The 17,647-nt window shown below is 39.0% G+C and overlaps 1 gene segment (V, D, J or C); it reads right to left on the bottom strand.

Annotated features, from left to right (window-relative positions):
• Nucleotides 1-1,931: 1,931 nt before the first annotated feature.
• LOC133066555 (T cell receptor delta variable 1-like) lies at nucleotides 1,932-2,576 on the bottom strand. The segment is given in 2 exon segments: nucleotides 1,932-2,238; nucleotides 2,453-2,576. Coding segments are annotated over 2 exon segments (345 nt in total).
• Between the last annotated feature and the right edge of the window lie 15,071 nt (nucleotides 2,577-17,647).

Below are 17,647 nucleotides of genomic sequence, written 5' to 3'. Positions count from 1 at the left end.
GAAATACAAAAAACCTCGAATAGCCAAAGTAATCTTGAGAAAGAAGAGTGGAACTGGAGGAATCAACCTGCCTGACTTCAGACTTCAGACTCTACTACAAAGCCACAGTCATCAAGACAGTATGGTACTGGCACAAAGACAGAAATATAGATCAATGGAATAGAAAGCCCAGAGATAAATCCACGAACCTATGGACAAAGGAGGCAAGAATATACAATGGAAAAAAGACAACCTCTTTAACAAGTGGTGCTGGGAAAACTGGTCAACCACTTGTAAAAGAATGAAGCTAGAACACTTTCTAACACCATACACAAAAATAAACTCAAAATGGATTAAAGATCTCAATGTAAGACCAGAAACTATAAAACTCCTAGAGGAGAAAATAGGCAAAACACTCTCTGACATAAATCACAGCAGGATCCTCTATGACCCACCTCCCAGAATATTGGAAATAAAAACAAAAATAAACAAATGGGACCTAGTGAAACTTAAAAGCTTTTCACAACAAAGGAAACTATAAGCAAGGTGAAAAGACAGCCCTCAGATTGGGAGAAAATAATAGCAAATGAAGCAACAGACAAAGGACTAATCTCAAAAATATACAAGCAACTCCTGAAGCTCAACTCCCGAAAAATAAATGACCCAATCAAAAGATGGACCAAAGAACTAAACAGACATTTCTCCAAAGAAGACATACAGATGGCTAACAAACACATGAAAAAATGCTCAACATCACTCACTATCAGAGAAATGCAAATCAAAACCACAATGAGGTACCATTACATGCCAGTCAGGATGGCTGCTATCCAAAAGTCTACAAGCAATAAATGCTGGAGAGGGTGTGGAGAAAAGGGAACCCTCTTACACTCTTGGTGGGAATGCAAACTAGTACAGCCACTATGGAGAACAGTGTGGAGATTTCTTAAAAAAACTGAAAGTAGAACTGCCATATGACCCAGCAATACCACTTCTGGGCATATACACTGAGGAAACCAGATCTGAAAGAGACACATGCATCCCAGTGTTCATCGCAGCACTATTCATAATAGCCAGGACATGGAAGCAACCTAGATGCCCATCAGCAGATGAATGGATAAGGAAGCTGTGGTACATATACACAATGGAATATTACTCAGCCTTTAAAAAGAATTCATTTGAATCAGTTCTAATGAGATGGATGAAACTGGAGCCCATTATACAGACTGAAGTAAGCCAGAAAGATAAAGAACATTACAGCATACTAACACATATATATGGAATTTAGAAAGATGGTAATGATAACCCTATATGCAAAACAGAAGAAGAGACACAGATGTACAGACCAGACTTTTGGACTCTGTGGGAGAAGGTGAGGGTGGGATGTTTCGAGGGAACAGCATTGAAACGTGTATATTATCTCTAGTGAAACAGATCATCAGCCCAGGTTGGATGCATGAGACAAGTGCTTGAGGCTGGTGCACTGGGAAGACCCAGAGGGATTGGGTGGAGAGGGAGGTGGGAGGGAGGATCAGGATGGGGAACACATGTGGATCCATGGCTGATTTATGTCAATGTATGACAAAAACCACTACAATATTGTAAAGAAATTAGCCTCCAACTAATAAAAATAAATGGAAAAAAAAAGAAAGTATTGTGGGACAAGTTTTCAAATCTAGACAACTTTACACATGTTCTGTATGGTTGACTTAAAAGTCAAAAATTCAAGAGAAGAATGTATTTGTAGAAAGTTACTCTGGACACCTGTTTCCAGTGACATAGAAGGAGGCTTTATTTAGAATTAAATCTTCTGATCCAGACCACAACTTAAAAAACCACAGCACTATCATTTCTTGCCCGGGGTCTGTGGGTGTGAATTTCAGCTGGGGTCCTGCAGCAGGGGAGCTCTCTCTTATCAAGCTCTGGGTTTTTGTACAGCTTTTCCTATTACTTCAAACACTGTGAGCTAACAGAGAGCACAGAAGTACTTTGCAGAATCTTCCAGCTCTAAGGATGAAATGATGAGTCTGATGGATTTATCTGCTTTCCAGAAGTTTACAGAGTAGCGGCCGTTCCTTGCGTTACTGTTTTGTGAATACTGATGAATAAGGTAAGTCATCTGTCCACTGGAAAGTTGCTTGTACCAAACAAGGTTGTAATAGCTCCAACTTGTTTCATACCGACAGTTCAGGGTGACTGACTGCCCCACTTGACTGGATATATCTGGCTGGTCTTGAGTAACTTTTTGGGCCATACCAGATGCTGTGGGGAAAAAAATCAGAAAACAAAGATGAAGCAGTGAATAAAATAGTGTAGGAGTTATGGAGGACCCAAAGACAAAAAAATTGAAATCATAAGATGCTTGCTTGCTTTTCTCCATCTTTCCTTTCCTCCCCAAGTCCCTGTGAAGCACCATGTGTCTATGTGCAGACCTTTCACCCTGATTACTCTCACCCATGTTTGACAGCATCCCTACCAGAGAAGGTGAAGGCCAGAAACACCCAGAGCAGACGGGAGAGCGGCATGAGACATGGATTTCCCTCAACAAATGTGCTCAGTTCTGCCTCAAGCTGAGAGTTCAGTGTCTATGAGTGCCCGACAGCACATATACATACTACCCGGTACCTGTGTGACTCCCCACAACAGGAAGTGGGGGGGTGTCATGTTCATAGACCACGAGGTCTGTGCACACATGGGAAAAAGTCTGGCTCACCATAAACCTTTGCTTTGTCTACTTGTTTTTCCCTGGTCATTAAATTAATCAGATCCTGAAAGAAGGCATGAAAAAAAGCAATCAGTATTAAAATTTAAGCTGAGGGGAACTGAATATTAAGCAAGTTGACATACATTGATAATTATTCAGCAAAATGGTTTTTCCAGCTGGTTTAAAATATAATTTACTATAGCCTATGAAATGTTCTGTTATCTATTACCTGGTCATTTATTTAGCATATACTTACTTTTCTCCTTCCAGAGTCTAATGACTCTTTAAGAAAACTTGCAGATCTTAGGCTTCTTGGTGAATGAAAATTTTATTCAAACTGATTATTGTATTTCTTTGTCTTTGTATTGAGTTCTATGACTCTATTTAGGTTTATCAATAAATAAAGTTCAGTCAGTCAGTCAGTCAGTTCAGTTGCTCAGTCGTGTTCTACTTTTTGCGACCCCATGAATCGCAACACGAGAGGCCTCTCTGTCCATCACCAACTCCTGGAGTTTAATCAGACTCATGACCATCGAGTTGGTGATGCCATCCAGCCATCTCATCCTCTGTCGCCCCCTTCTCCTCCTGCCCCCAATCCCTCCCAGCATCAGGGTCTTTTCCAGTGAGTCAACTCTTCACATCAGGTGGCCAAAGTGCTGGAGTTTCAGCTTCAGCATCAATCCTTCCAATGAACACCCAGTACTGATCTCCTTTAGGATGGACTGGTTGGATCTCCTTGCAGTCCAAGGGACTCTCAAGAGTCTTCTCCAACACCACAGTTCAAAAGCATCCATTTTTCGGAGCTCAGCTTTCTTTACAGTCCAACTCTCACATCCATACATGACCACTGGGAAAACCGTAGCCTTGACCAGATGGACCTTTGTTGGCAAAGTAATGTCTCTGCTTTTTAATATGCTATCTAGGTTGATCATAACTTTCCTTCCAAGGAGTAAGCGTCTTTTAATTTCATGGCTGCAGTCACCATCTGAAGTGATTTTGGAGCCCCAAAAAATAAAGACTGACACTGTTTTCACTGTCTTCCCATCTATTTCCCATGAGGTGATGGGACCAGAATCCATGATCTTAGTTTTCTGAATGTTAAGCTTTAAGCCAGCTTTTTCACTCTCCTCTTTCACTTTCATCAGGAGGCTTTTTAGTTCCTCTTCACTCTCTGCCATAAAGGTGGTATCCTGACAGAATGTGGTCCTCTGGAGAAGGGAATGGCAATCCACTTCAGTATTCTTGTCTTGAGAACCCCATGAACAGTATGAGAAGGCAAAATGATAGGATACTGAAAGAGGAACTCCCCGGGTCGGTAGGTGCCCAATATGCTACTGGAGATCAGTGGAGAAATAACTCCAGAAAGAATGAAGGGATGGAGCCAAAGCAAAAACAATACCCAGTTATGGATGTGACTGGTGATAGAAGCAAGGTCTGATGCTGTAAAGAGCAATTTTGCATAGGAACCTGGAATGTTAGGTCCATGAATCAAGGCAAATGGGAAGTGGTCAAACAGGAGATGGCAAGAGTGAGTGTTGACATTCTAGGAATCAGTGAACTAAAATGGACTGGAATGAGTGAATTCAACTCAGATGACCATTATATCTACTACAGTGGGCAGGAAACCCTTAGAAGAAAGGGAGTAGCCATCATGGTCAACAAAAGAGTCCGAAATGCAGTACTTGGATGCACTCTCAAAAACAACAGAATGATCTCTGTTCGTTTCCAAGGCAAACAATTCAATATCACGGTAATCCAAGCCTATGCCCAAACCAGTATGGGCATAATCCAAGCCTATGCCCAGTAATGCTGAAGAAGCAGAAGTTGAATGGTTCTATGAAGACCTACAAAACCTTTTAGAACTAACACCCAAAAAAGACGTCCTTTTCTTTATAGGGGACTGGAATACAAAAGTAGGAAGTCAAGAAACAGCTGGAGTAACAGGCAAATCTGGCCTTGGAGTATGGAATGAAGCAGGGCAAAGGCTAATAGAGTTTTGCAAAGAGAACACACTGGTCATAAGCAAACACCCTCTTGCAACAACACAAGAGAAGACTCTACACATGCACATCACCAGATGGTCAACACCGAAATCAGATTGATTATATTCTTTGCTGCCAAAGATGGAGAAGCTCTATACAGTCAGTAAAAACAAGACCATGAGCTGACTGTGGCTCAGATCATGAACTCCTTATTGCCAAATTCAGACTTAAACTGAAGAAAGTAGGGAAAACCACTAGACCATTCAGGTATGACCTACATCAAATCATAAATAAAGTTACTTCAGTATAAATGACAAAAAAAATCAGTCCATCTGTCTTTCAGAGTCTATTCAGTTTTAAATTTTGAATGAAATTATAACAGGAATAAAACATTCTTTTGAAATTTGAAATTAAGTCTTATTTATTAGACTTTGAGGAAGATCAGGATATTCAGTCCTGTTCCTTCCACAAGTAGAATTATATTTATTAGATCATGTGTCCTAGAATTGTCCTGATGTCACATTTTCTATGTCATTGGTCCAAAGTGTTCAGTCTCACTTGTTAGCGGCTCATTATTTATGTCTTTGTAAAATAAATTCAAGATAAGTATGCCAAGTCTTTCTGTGACATAATGCCATAATGCTCTCCTATAAAAGTTGGTATCTACAGGTTTCAAACACTTTGTTGTTGTTGTTCAGTTGCTAAGTTGTGTCCAACTCTTTGTGACCCCATGCACTGCAGCACACCAGGCTACACTGTACTTCAATATCTCCCAAAGTTGCTCTAATTCATGTCCATTGAGTCAATGATGCTATCTAATCATCTCATCCTCTTCCTCTCCCTTCTCCTTTTGCCCTCAATCTTTCCCATCATCAAGGTCTTTGCCAATGAGATGGCTCTTCGAATCAGGTGGCCAAAGAATTGGAGTTTCTGCTTCAGGATCAGTCCTTCCAGTGAATATTCACAGTTGATTCCTATAAGGATTGACTGGTTTGTCTTCCTTGTAGTCCAAGGGACTCTCAAGAGTCTTCTCCAGCACCACAGTTCAAAAGCATCAATTCTTCAGCTTTCAGCTTTATTTATAGTCCAACTCTTACACCACACATGACTATTGGAAAAACCATAGCTTTGACTATACAGACTTTTGTCAGCAAAGTGATGTCTATGCTTTCTAATATGTCATCTTAAGCTTCCTAGGTGGCACTAGTGGTTAAGAACTTGCCTGCAAATTCAGGAGACATAAGAGATGTGAGTTCAATCCCTGGGTCAGAAAGATCCCCTGGAGGAGGGCATGGCAACCCACTCCAGTATTCTTGCCTGGGAAATCTCATGGACAGAGGAGCCTGGAGGGCTATGGTTCACAGGGCTGCAGAGACAGACATGACTGAAGTGACTTAGCCCACCTGCAGATGGTGGCTGACAGGCCCACCTGTCAGATCTTTTCTTCCACATGGCAAGCATCTTTCAATTTCATGGCTGCAGCCACTGTCCATAAGGATTTTGGAGCCCAAGAAAATAAAATCTGTCATTGCTTCTACTTTTTCCCCTTTTCTTTGCCATGAAGTAATGGGACCAGATGCCATGATCTTAGATTTTTGAATGTTGAGTTTCAAGGCAGCTTTTTCACTCTCCTCTTTTACACTCATCAGAAAGCCTTTTCAGTTCCTCTTCATCTTCTCCCATTAGAGTGGTATCTTCTGCGTATCTGAGGTTTTTGATATTTCTCCCAGCAATCTTGACTCCAACTTGTGATTCATCCAGCCCAGCATTTCACATATTAAAGTTAAATAAGTTAAATAAGTCATATAAGTTAAATAAGAAGGCTGACAATATACAGCCTTGAAAGACTCCTTTCCCGATTTGGAATCAGTCCATTATTCCATGTCTGGTTCTAACTATTACTTCTTGACCTGCATACAGGTTTCTCAGGAGACAAGTAAAGTCGGCTGGTATTTCCATCACTTTAAGAATTTTCCATAGTTTACTGTTATCCACACAAAGTTTTTAGCATAGTCAATGAAGTAGAAGTAGATGGTTTTCTGGAATTCCTTTGCTTTCTCCATGATCCAGTGAATGTTAGCAACTTGATCTCTGGTTCCTCTGCCTCTTTGAAACCTAGCCTGTACATCTGGAAGTTCTTGGTTCACACACTGCTGAAACCTAGCTTAAAATCTTTTAAGCATAACCTTACTTTCATGTGAAATGAGCACAATTGCATATTAGTTTGAACAATCTTTGGCATTGCCCTTCTTGGGACTGGAATGAAAACTGACCTTTTCCAGTCCTGTTCAAACACTTAGTATGTGTCAATACCACAGAAGCTGATGATTGAAGTTTTGTATACTGTGCATGATCATGAAGTATGTATCTCTCAATCTTCCACTTAGTTTCATCATCTTAATAGATGAATTAATTTAAAGGAACCAAAAGCAAATAAGCAGGTAGAAAAGGAAGTATAGACACAGTCTCCAAAACAGTGCCAGTTCTTAAAATTTAAGGTTAAAAGAACTCATTTATGACTGATGCAGGGAGGAGAGTTTGTATGTAGTTGAACCATCTACTCTTCTTTCCCATTTCAACTCTGAGTGACAGACAGCTGATGTCCTGGTTTCTAATTATTTACAAGGAAGCAGGGGAGATCACAAATGCCCAGAGCAGTCTGGGGAGCAGAATGATAATACATATATTATATGTATCATTATATGTATCATTTTATTATATATATAAAACATGTTTTTATATTTACCTTTTTATGCATAGCTGTGAAAGTTATCCCATTTGTAGGTTCTTGTTACTACCACTAAAATTAAGATACAGAGTCATTCCATCACCCTAAAGAACTTACTTTGCAGACCATCCCCACCTCCACAACCCTTGAAAATCCCTGAAATCTGCTGATGTCCTGGTTTCCAATTATTTGTAACTAAGCAGAAGAGACCACAAAGGCTTGCAGCAGCCTGAAGAGCAGCTTGATATTCTGAAATATATATGCTAATATAATAATTACATATACATACCAGGAAATTGATATTGCTAAAATTTTATTAAAATACAGATTGCGATCTGATACCTCAGTTTTATATGCACTCGGGTTTTGATGCATAGCTCTGTGAAACTTTATCACATGTATAGGCTCTTGTTACCACCGTTAAAATCATGACATAGAATTGTTCCATCTCTCTAAAGAAACCCTCTTTCCACACCCTCCCGAGGCCTGCAATTCTGTACAATCCAGGTCACTACTGATCTCCTTTCATCTTTATATTTTGTCCTGTTGAGAAAGTTGTATAAGTAGAATCATACTATGTATACAGTCATAATAATCCAATAAGTGTAGTCATATACCATGTAGCCTCTGAGACTGACTTTTTTACTCAGCATAACATCCTGAGATCCATGTAGACTACTGCATATATCAATAGTCTGTTCCTTTAAACACTACAGACTGTCCCCAACTTACGATAATTCAGTTTAGAATTTTTGACTTTACAGTAGGGAGAAAGTGATATGCTTTCAGTAGAAACCATACTTGGAATATTGAAATTTTATCTTTTCCTGGGCTAGCAACATGCAGTATTGTTTCCTGGTGATTCTGACAGCAAGAGTGAGCTGAGCTCAAAATCTTGAGTTTAAACAACTAACACATTTACAGCCGTTTCACACCCATATAACCACCCTGATTTTCACTTTCAGTACAGTATTCAATACATTACATAAGATTTTCATCATTTTAGTATAAAATAGACTGTGTGAGATGATTTTTTCCAGGACACAGGCTAATGCAAGTAGTGGCCACATTTAAGGGAAGTTAGCCCACTCCAGTGTTCTTGCCTGGAGAATCCCAGGGGCAGCGGAGCCTGGTGGGCTGCCGTCTATGGGGTCACGCAAGAGTCAGACACGACTGATGCGACTTAGCAGCAGCAGCAGCAGGTTAAATATATTAGATGGATTTTCTTTTTTTAATTTTAATTGATTTTTATTGGAGTATAGTTGCTTTACAACGTTAGTTTCTGCAGTGTAGCAGAGTGCATCCGTTTTAATGTATATATTTATCTTTGCTGTTTTATAGACCTCCTTCCCATATCAAATGAACTTTTGACTTCCTATTGTTTCAACCTAAAATAATTTATTGCAAAATAACCCTCTTGAAGTTGAGAAATATGTATAAATAATATTTCATTGTGTGAATGTACTACAGGACATTTATCTGTTCATTCAGCAAAGATCACTGGTTGATTTCCAGTATTAAGAATTCTGCAAGTGAATATTTAAGTGTATTTGAAATTCTTGGACTGTTTTCTAGAATGACTGGGCCATTCACCCACCAGCAATGCATGAGTGATCCAACTTCTCTGCATCCTTGGCAGAACTTGGTATTGTCAGCATTTTTTAATTTTAGCCCTTATGATATATGTAAAGTGGTATCTCTTTGTAGTTTTAATCTGGATTTCCCTAATTTAAATTTAGAAGTATATTCTCTGTATTTTCTACATAGATAATCATGTTACCAGCAAATAGCGGCAGTTTTACTTCTTCTTTCAACTCTATAAGGTCGTGACATCTACTTTCTTCATTGCACTTGCTCCAACATCAAGCACTGTACCAAAAGAGTGACAAGAATGGACACTCTGGCTATTTTCTCTTTCTTAGAGAAAATTATAGTCTTTTGCTAGTAAGAATACTATTAGCTATTGAGGAAATTCCTCACTATTCTTGTGATTCTCAGAGTTTTCATCATAATTGACTACTGAATTTTTGCAAATCCTTTTTTTCTGATTAGATTAATATGATGATATGATTCTTCTTTTCTACCTTGCTAACATGGTGAATTCTATCCACTCATTTTCCATATTAAAGTGTCTTGCACAAAGGGATTCCCATTAGGATAACAGCTGATCTATCAATAGAAACCCTCCAGGCCAGAAGGGAATGGCAGGACATACTGAAAGTAATGAAAGAGAATAACCTACAACCCAGATTACTGTACCCAGCAAGGATCTCATTCAGATATGAAGGAGAATTCAAAAGCTTTACAGACAAGCAAAAGCTGAGAGAATTCAGCACCACCAAACCAGCTCTTCAGCAAATGCTAAAGGATCTTCTCTAGAAAGGAAATGCAGAAAGGTTGTATTAACGTGAATGCAAAACAACAAAGTAAATGGCAACGGGACCACACCTATCAATAATTACCTTAAATGTAAATGGGTTGAATGCCCCAACCAAAAGGCAAAGATTGGCTGAATGGATACAAAAACAAGACCCCTATATATGCTGTCTACAACAGACCCACCTCAAAACAAGAGACACATACAGACTAAAAGTGAAGGGCTGGAAAAAAATATTTCACGCAAATGGAGAACAAAAGAAAGCAGGAGTCACAATACTCATATCAGATAAAATAGACTTTCAAATAAAGGATGTGAAAAGAGACAAAGAAGGACACTACATAATGATAAAAGGATCAATCCAAGAAGAAGATATAACAATTATAAATATATATGCACCCAACACAGGAGCACCACAATATGTATGGCAAAGGCTAACGAGTATGAAAGTGGAAATTAATAGTAACACAATAATAGTGGGAGACTTTAATACCCCACTCACAACTATGGATGGATCAACTAAACAGAAAATTAACAAGGAAACACAAATCTTAAATGACACAATGGACCAGCTAGGCTTAATTGATATCTATAGGACATTTCACCCCAAAACAATCAATTTCACCTTTTTCTCAAGTGCACATGGAACCTTCTCCAGAATAGATCACATCCTGGGCCATAAATCTGGTCTTGGAAAATTCAAAAAAACTGAAATCATTCCATTCATCTTTTCTGGCCACAGTGCAGTAAGTTTAGATCTCAATTACAGGAAAAAAATCGTTAAAAATTAAAACATATGGAGGCTAAATAACAGGCTTCTGAATAACCAACAAATCATAGAAGAAATAAAAAAGGAAATCAAAATATGTATAGAAATGAATGAAAATGAAAACACAACAACCCAAAACCTATGGGACACTGTAAAAGCAGTGCTAAGGGAAAGGTTCATAGCATTACAGGCTTACCTCGAGAAACAAGAAAAAAGTCAAATAAATAACCTAACTCTACACCTAAAGCAATTAGAGAAGGAAGAAATGAAGAACCCCAGGGTTAGCAGAAGGAAAGAAATCTTAAAAATTTGGGCAGAAATAAATGCAAAAGAAACTAAAGAGACCATAGCAAAAATCAACAAAGCTAAAAGCTGGTTTTTTGAAAAAATAAACAAAATTGACAAACCGTTAGCAAGACTCATTAAGAAACAAAGGGAGAAGAACCAAATTAACAAAATTAGAAATGAAAATGGAGAGATCACAACTGACAACACTGAAATACAAAGGATCATAAGAGATTACTCCCAGCAGCTCTATGTCAATAAAATGGACAACTTGGAAGAAATGGACAAATTCTTGGAAAAGTATAACTTTCCAAAACTGAACCAGGAAGAAATAGAAGATCTTAACAGACCCTCTCAAGCAAGGAGATCAAAACTGTAATCAGAAATCTTCCAGCAAACAAAAGCCCAGGACCAGATGGCTTCACAGCTGAATTCTACCAAAACTTTAGAGAAGAGCTAACACCTATCTTACTCAAACTCTTCCAGAAAATTGCAGAAGAAGATAAACTTCCAAACTCATTCTATGAGGCCACCATCACCCTAATTCCAAAACCAGACAAAGATGCCACAAAAAAAGAAAACTACAGGCCAATATCACTGATGAACATAGACACAAAATCCTTATCAAAATTCTAGCAAACAGAATCCAACAACATATTAAAAAAATCATACACCATGTCCAAGAGGGCTTTATCCCAGAAATGCAAGCATTCTTTAATATCCACAAATCAATCAGTGTAATACACCACATTAACAAATTGAAAGATAAAAACAATATGATTATCTCAATAGATGCAGAGAAAGCCTTTGACAAAATTCAACACCCATTTATGGTTAAAACTCTCCAGAAAGCAGGCATAGAAGGAACATACCTCAACATAATAAAAGCTATATATGACAAACCCACAGCAAGCATTACCCTCAATGGTGAAAAATTGAAAGCATTTCCCCTGAAATCAGGAACAAGACAAGGGTGCCCACTCTCACCACTACTATTCAACATAGTGTTGGAAGTTTTGGCCACAGCAATCAGAGCAGAAAAAGAAGTAAAAGGAATCCAGATAGGAAAAGAAGAAGGGAAACTCTCGCTGTTTGCAGATGACATGATCCTCTACATAGAAAACCCTAAAGACTCTTCCAGAAAATTACTAGAGCTAATCAACTAATATAATAAAGTTGCAGGATATAAAATTAACACACAGAAATCCCTTGCATTCCTGTACACTACCAATGAGAAAACAGAAAGAGAAATTAAGGAAACAATACCATTCACCATTGCAACAAAAAGAATAAAATACTTAGGAGTATATCTACTTAAAGAAACAAAAGACCTATACATAGAAAACTATAAAAAGAAATCAAAGAGGACACAAACAGATGGAGAAACATACTGTGTTCATGGATTGGAAGAATCAATATTGTCTAAATGGCTATTCTACCCAAAGCTGTCTATAGATTCAATGCAATCCCTATCAAGCTACCAACGGTATTTTTCACAGAACTAGAACGAATAATATCACAATTTGTATGGAAATACAAAAAACCTCGAATAGCCAAAGTAATCTTGAGAAAGAAGAATGGAACAGGAGGAATCAACCTGCCTGACTTCAGACTCTACTACAAAGCCACAGTCATCAAGACAGTATGGTACTGGTACAAAGACAGAAATATAGATCAATGGAACAGAATAGAAAGCCCAGAGATAAATCCACGAACATATGGACACCTTATCTTCGACAAAGGAGGCAAGGATATACAATGGAAAAAAGACAACCTCTTTAACAAGTGGTGCTGGGAAAACTGGTCAACCACTTGTAAAAGAATGAAACTAGAACACTTTCTAACACCATACACAAAAATAAACTCAAAATGGATTAAAGATCTAAATGTAAGACCAGAAATTATAAAACTCCTAGAGGAGAACATAGGCAAAACTCTCTCCGACATAAATCACAGCAAGATCCTCTATGACCCACCTCCCGGAATATTGGAAATAAAACCAAAACTAAACAAATGGGACCTAATGAAACTTAAAAGCTTATGCACAACAAAGGAAGCTATAAGCAAGGTGAAAAGACAGCCCTCAGATTGGGAGAAAATAATAGCAAACGAAGCAACAGACAAAGGATTAATCTCAAAAATATACAAGCAACTCCTACAGCTAAATTCCAGAAAAATAAATGACCCAATCAAAAAATGGGCCAAGGAACTAAACAGACATTTCTCCAGAGAAGACATACAGATGGCTAATAAACACATGAAAGGATGCTCAACATCACTCATTACCAGAGAAATGCAAATCAAATCCACAATTAGGCACCATTACACGCCAGTCAGGATGGCTGCTATCCAAAAGTCTACAAGCCATAAATGCTGGAGAGGGTGTGGAGAAAAGGGAACTCTCTTACACTCTTGGTGGGAATGCAAACTAGTACAGCCACTATGGAGAACAGTGTGGAGATTTCTTAAAAAACTGGAAATAGAACTGCCATATGACCCAGCAATTGCACTTCTGACCATACACACTGAGGAAACCAGATCTGAAAGAGACACGTGCACCCCAATATTCATCACAGCACTGTTTATAATAGCCAGGACATGGAAGCAACCTAGATGCCCATCAGCAGATGAATGGATAAGGAAGCTGTGGTACATATACACCATGGAATATTACTCAGCCATTAAAAAGAATTCATTTGAATCAGTTCTAATGAGATGGATGAAACTGGAGCCCATTATACAGAGTGAAGTAAGCCAGAAAAATAAAGAACATTACAGCCTACTAACACATATATATGGAATTTAGAAAGATGGTAATGATAACCCTATATGCAAAACAGAAGAAGAGACACAGAAGTACAGAACAGACTTTTGAACTCTGTGGGAGAAGGTGAGGGTGGGATGTTTCAAAAGAACAGCATGTATATTATCTATAGTGAAACAGATCACCAGCCCAGGTTGGATGCATGAGACAAGTGCTTGGGCCTGGTGCACTGGGAAGACCCAGAGGAATCGGGTGGAGAGGGAGGTGGGAGGGGGGATCAGGATGGGGAATGCGTGTAACTCTATGGCTGATTCATATCAATGTATGACAAAACCCACTGAAATGTTGTGAAGTAATTAGCCTCCAACTAATAAAACAATAAATAAATAAAGTGTCTTGCACCCTTGAAAGAAATTACATTTGTGCTTGGTATATTACTCATTTTACATATCAATGAATTTTACTTGCTAAAATATTTTAAGAAATTTCTATCTTCTAGATAAAAGATATTTCCCTGTAGTTTTCAGTTCTTTATGGTCTTTGTCTGATTTGGGTATCAGGGTAATATTAGCCTCATAAAATGAGTGAAGATTTATTTTCTTTCTATTGTCTGCAAGAAATTGTGTATAATTCATGCTAATTCCTCTTCAGTGTTTGACAGAATTCTTCAGTGACACTGAGTCTGGGGATTTTTTTTTAATTAAAACTTCAATTTCTTCATAGACATCATGACTTCAGCTTTCTCTGGCCCCTGCTCTGAGGAGAGATGAGGAGGAGCGACCCTGGAGCCCACAGTGAGGTTTGGGGACAGACAGCAGGTGCTTCCAGAGCACTGTCCCCTTGCCCAGAAGTAGGTTCCTACATCTGAGAGCTGGGCAGCCGGGAGGTGCAGGGAGCTGTGCTGTCTGGACTCTCCACACCGATCTGTCCCTCTCTGCTCCGTCTTCACTTCTCCACCCTTAGCTAATATCATCAAGAGGACAGGACTTCCCCCAGGGCTCTGCTTATACCACTCTAAACTGTAAAATGTGCTTGAGGAATTGCAGTATGTGGTGAAGTTCTCTCCTTCTTGCAGAAGCAAGAATTCAGGAAAATGCTTTATCTGTTGTTTATTCATTTCTGTTCAGAAAAGCAGTGAGAAGTAATAGACAAAGTCTGATTAGATGTTAATTCTCTCAGCTGTCATGGTCTCTTTCATTCTTCTTGTGTATTTTCTCCTTCTTTCCATGTCTGTCTCCCCAATTCCCTCTACCTCCCACATTTTAGTTTTTATGTTTTTCTCAACATCCTGCTCTCAATCAGAAGATCCCATTCCTATAGTTGCCTGCAGATAAGATGCTGCTGTGCTGAATTTTCTGGGAGCAATCAGGGAAACCCCAAACTCATGTGATATTTGTATCCATAAGATCAACACTGGTGCTAACAGTAGCATCTCCCTTTTCTTCCTCTTCAGAAAGAGTTGCTGAATCTGCCTGCTCCTAAAGGGGTTTCCCTTGTATCAGCTTCTTAAAGACACATAGGAACCTGGTCTATACTGCCTTTGGGAAATAAAAAAGAAAGGAGTGACTGCAGTTTGAGACAGCCCATCACTTACCACCACGTTACCCACCCTTCTTCCCCAGGGAGGGTCTATGTTCGCAGATGCTGCCGCTCAGTGACTGGATCAAAAATTGCTGATCCAGTAATACCTGGTAAATTGCTGTTACTCAAACATTTGAATGATAAATGTGTATGTTTACTTATGTGAGAATTTGAATGCAAATGTCCCAAAGAGTAATTTAATTTAATTAATTATGCTTTAATTTAAAGTAGTTTAAAAATACCCTTCCATGAATGTAAACAATCAGGAGTTGCTTGTAGCTATTTAGAAATGTTACCTATGGAAAACTCTGTTAGCCCCAGTAGCTCTTGTTTTACCATTACAAATTATCACAAATTTGATGGCTCCAAAAAGCAAGAATTGGTTCCCTACAATCTGGAGGTCAAAAGTCTGACAACAAGGTGTCAGCAGGAATATACTCCTTCCAAATGGAGAGACTCCTTCCTGCCTCTTCTGGCTTCTGGGGGCTCCAGGTGCTCCTTTGCTAGTGACTGTATACCTCCAACCTCCTCCATCGAGAAGACCTCACAAGTACTTCCTGGTGAGCAAGGACACCCTTCTCACCTGTGTGTCTCTTGAAAGGACATTTGTCACTGGATTGACGCCCCACCTGTATGATTGGATTTTGATACCTTTTTCTTAATTCTATCTGAAAAGTTTCTTTGTTAAATAAGTTGGCATTCACAGTTTCCATGGGTTAGGATGGGAATGTGTCTTTCGGGGCCCACCCTCCAACCCACTATAGGGTCCTTAATGTCTTTGAAGTGTTGCCATGCAGTTATATAAATGGTAGACATCTCAGAACTTCTCCAAAGTCAAAAGTAAATCTGAATCTGAATTACTTTGTATATATAAACAGAAAGAGAAACAGGTTTAGGACGTAATGGAAAAGGAAAAGCCTGTGAGCTAACAAATCTCTTTGAAATGCACATCACTGGGATAACTTCTCCATTTCAGGCATGTTGGATTTGGACCCCCAAATGAAGACAAATCTAGGAATGTTATGTTGCTGAAGGCTCCACTCCCATCCTAAAAGAGCAAGGGTTCTGGAGCAGCACTTGGGGATGCTTTAAAAGTTCCCTGGTCTTCATGCAGATCAGGAGCCCTGCCGCAGTTTACATAGAAGGATGTAAACCAAGACAGAACAGTCACCTCCGGAGAAGGCCGCGCTTTCCCAACTCACAGCATCGTATTTGCTGCAGCCTATCTCCAGGGCTTGTGCTGTGAAGGAGATATTTGCTAAGTGAAAAGAAAGGAACCTGATCGTGCTTTGGTTTGTGGACTAAAAGGAATCTCTTCATGCCTCGTAGGAAACAGTTTGAATGAATATAAATATAAGACAGCCCTCAGTAGCAAATATTCCTGTCAAACCATCTCAAGAGGGGATGAGATCCGAGAATATTTATAATTAAAAGTTAGTAATATTATTCTCTAAGATTTCATATAAGAAATAATGTTGCTGAACTGAGCTGTAAAGGTTGAGTACATATATGTGTTTTACACAAGTACTTGGGAAAAACCATTCTGACCAAGGAGGACAGCGTCTGCAAAGTTCAGATTAAGGAAAGAGCTTAATACCAGCATAAATGGTTTTATTTTAAAGTGGTTGATGTACATTTAGAGTATGTGGAAAAATGTGGTGAATGAGAAAACCAGAAGTAACTCAGGGAAAAATTGTACATTGCCTTGTAATTCTTAATATGAAATTTTATCTTTACAATTTCTATTGGTTCCTCATTATCCAAGGACGAGCATGAAGTGAACTAATTTTATATGTTATTGTTGCTATTATTGTTGCTATTGTTATTCAGTTATTGTTATTGTTGTTCAGTCGCTAAGTCTGTCTAATTATTTGTGACCCCATGAACTGCAGCACGCCAGGCTCCACTGTCCATGGGATTTCCCAGGCAAGAATACTGGATTGGGTTGCCATTTCCTTCTCCAATATATATATATATATACACACACACATATATATATAAACTCTGTGGTCATGTAAAAGTCAGATTCAAAGAGCTGAGAGTAAAGGCAGGAAGAGAGTGAAGAAGCCTTTGCAGTTATCCAAGTGAGAGGTGCTAAATGCTTGGATTAGGGGAGTTGCAAGGAGTATAGAGATGAGGAAAGGGATGTGGGTGCTATTTGAGAAGTAAACTGACTTGACCTTGATGATTATTAAGATCTATGTGCTTCATTAGCACTCTGGTGCCACTTTGACACAAGGAATGTATTTATTCTATCAGCTCACGTGGAAACTAGTAGCCAAAGTTGCCTCCAGTGATCCTTGCTTCCCGATACCTGGGACCTTGTGTAGCCCCCATGTGCACTGAGTCCAGGCTGGCTGCGTGACTTACCGGAGTAAACATGTGAGGCTGTCACGGCTAATGCCATGGCAGGCAGCCTAGATTAGGAGTAGGCCTGGTTTCCCAGGGTAACATAATTATCAGGCCTTCTGGAGCCAGCCA

This window comes from Dama dama, chromosome 12 (assembly GCF_033118175.1).
Source record: "Dama dama isolate Ldn47 chromosome 12, ASM3311817v1, whole genome shotgun sequence".
Taxonomy (NCBI): Eukaryota; Metazoa; Chordata; class Mammalia; order Artiodactyla; family Cervidae; genus Dama; species Dama dama.
This window is presented reverse-complemented; position numbering and strand designations above follow the sequence as displayed.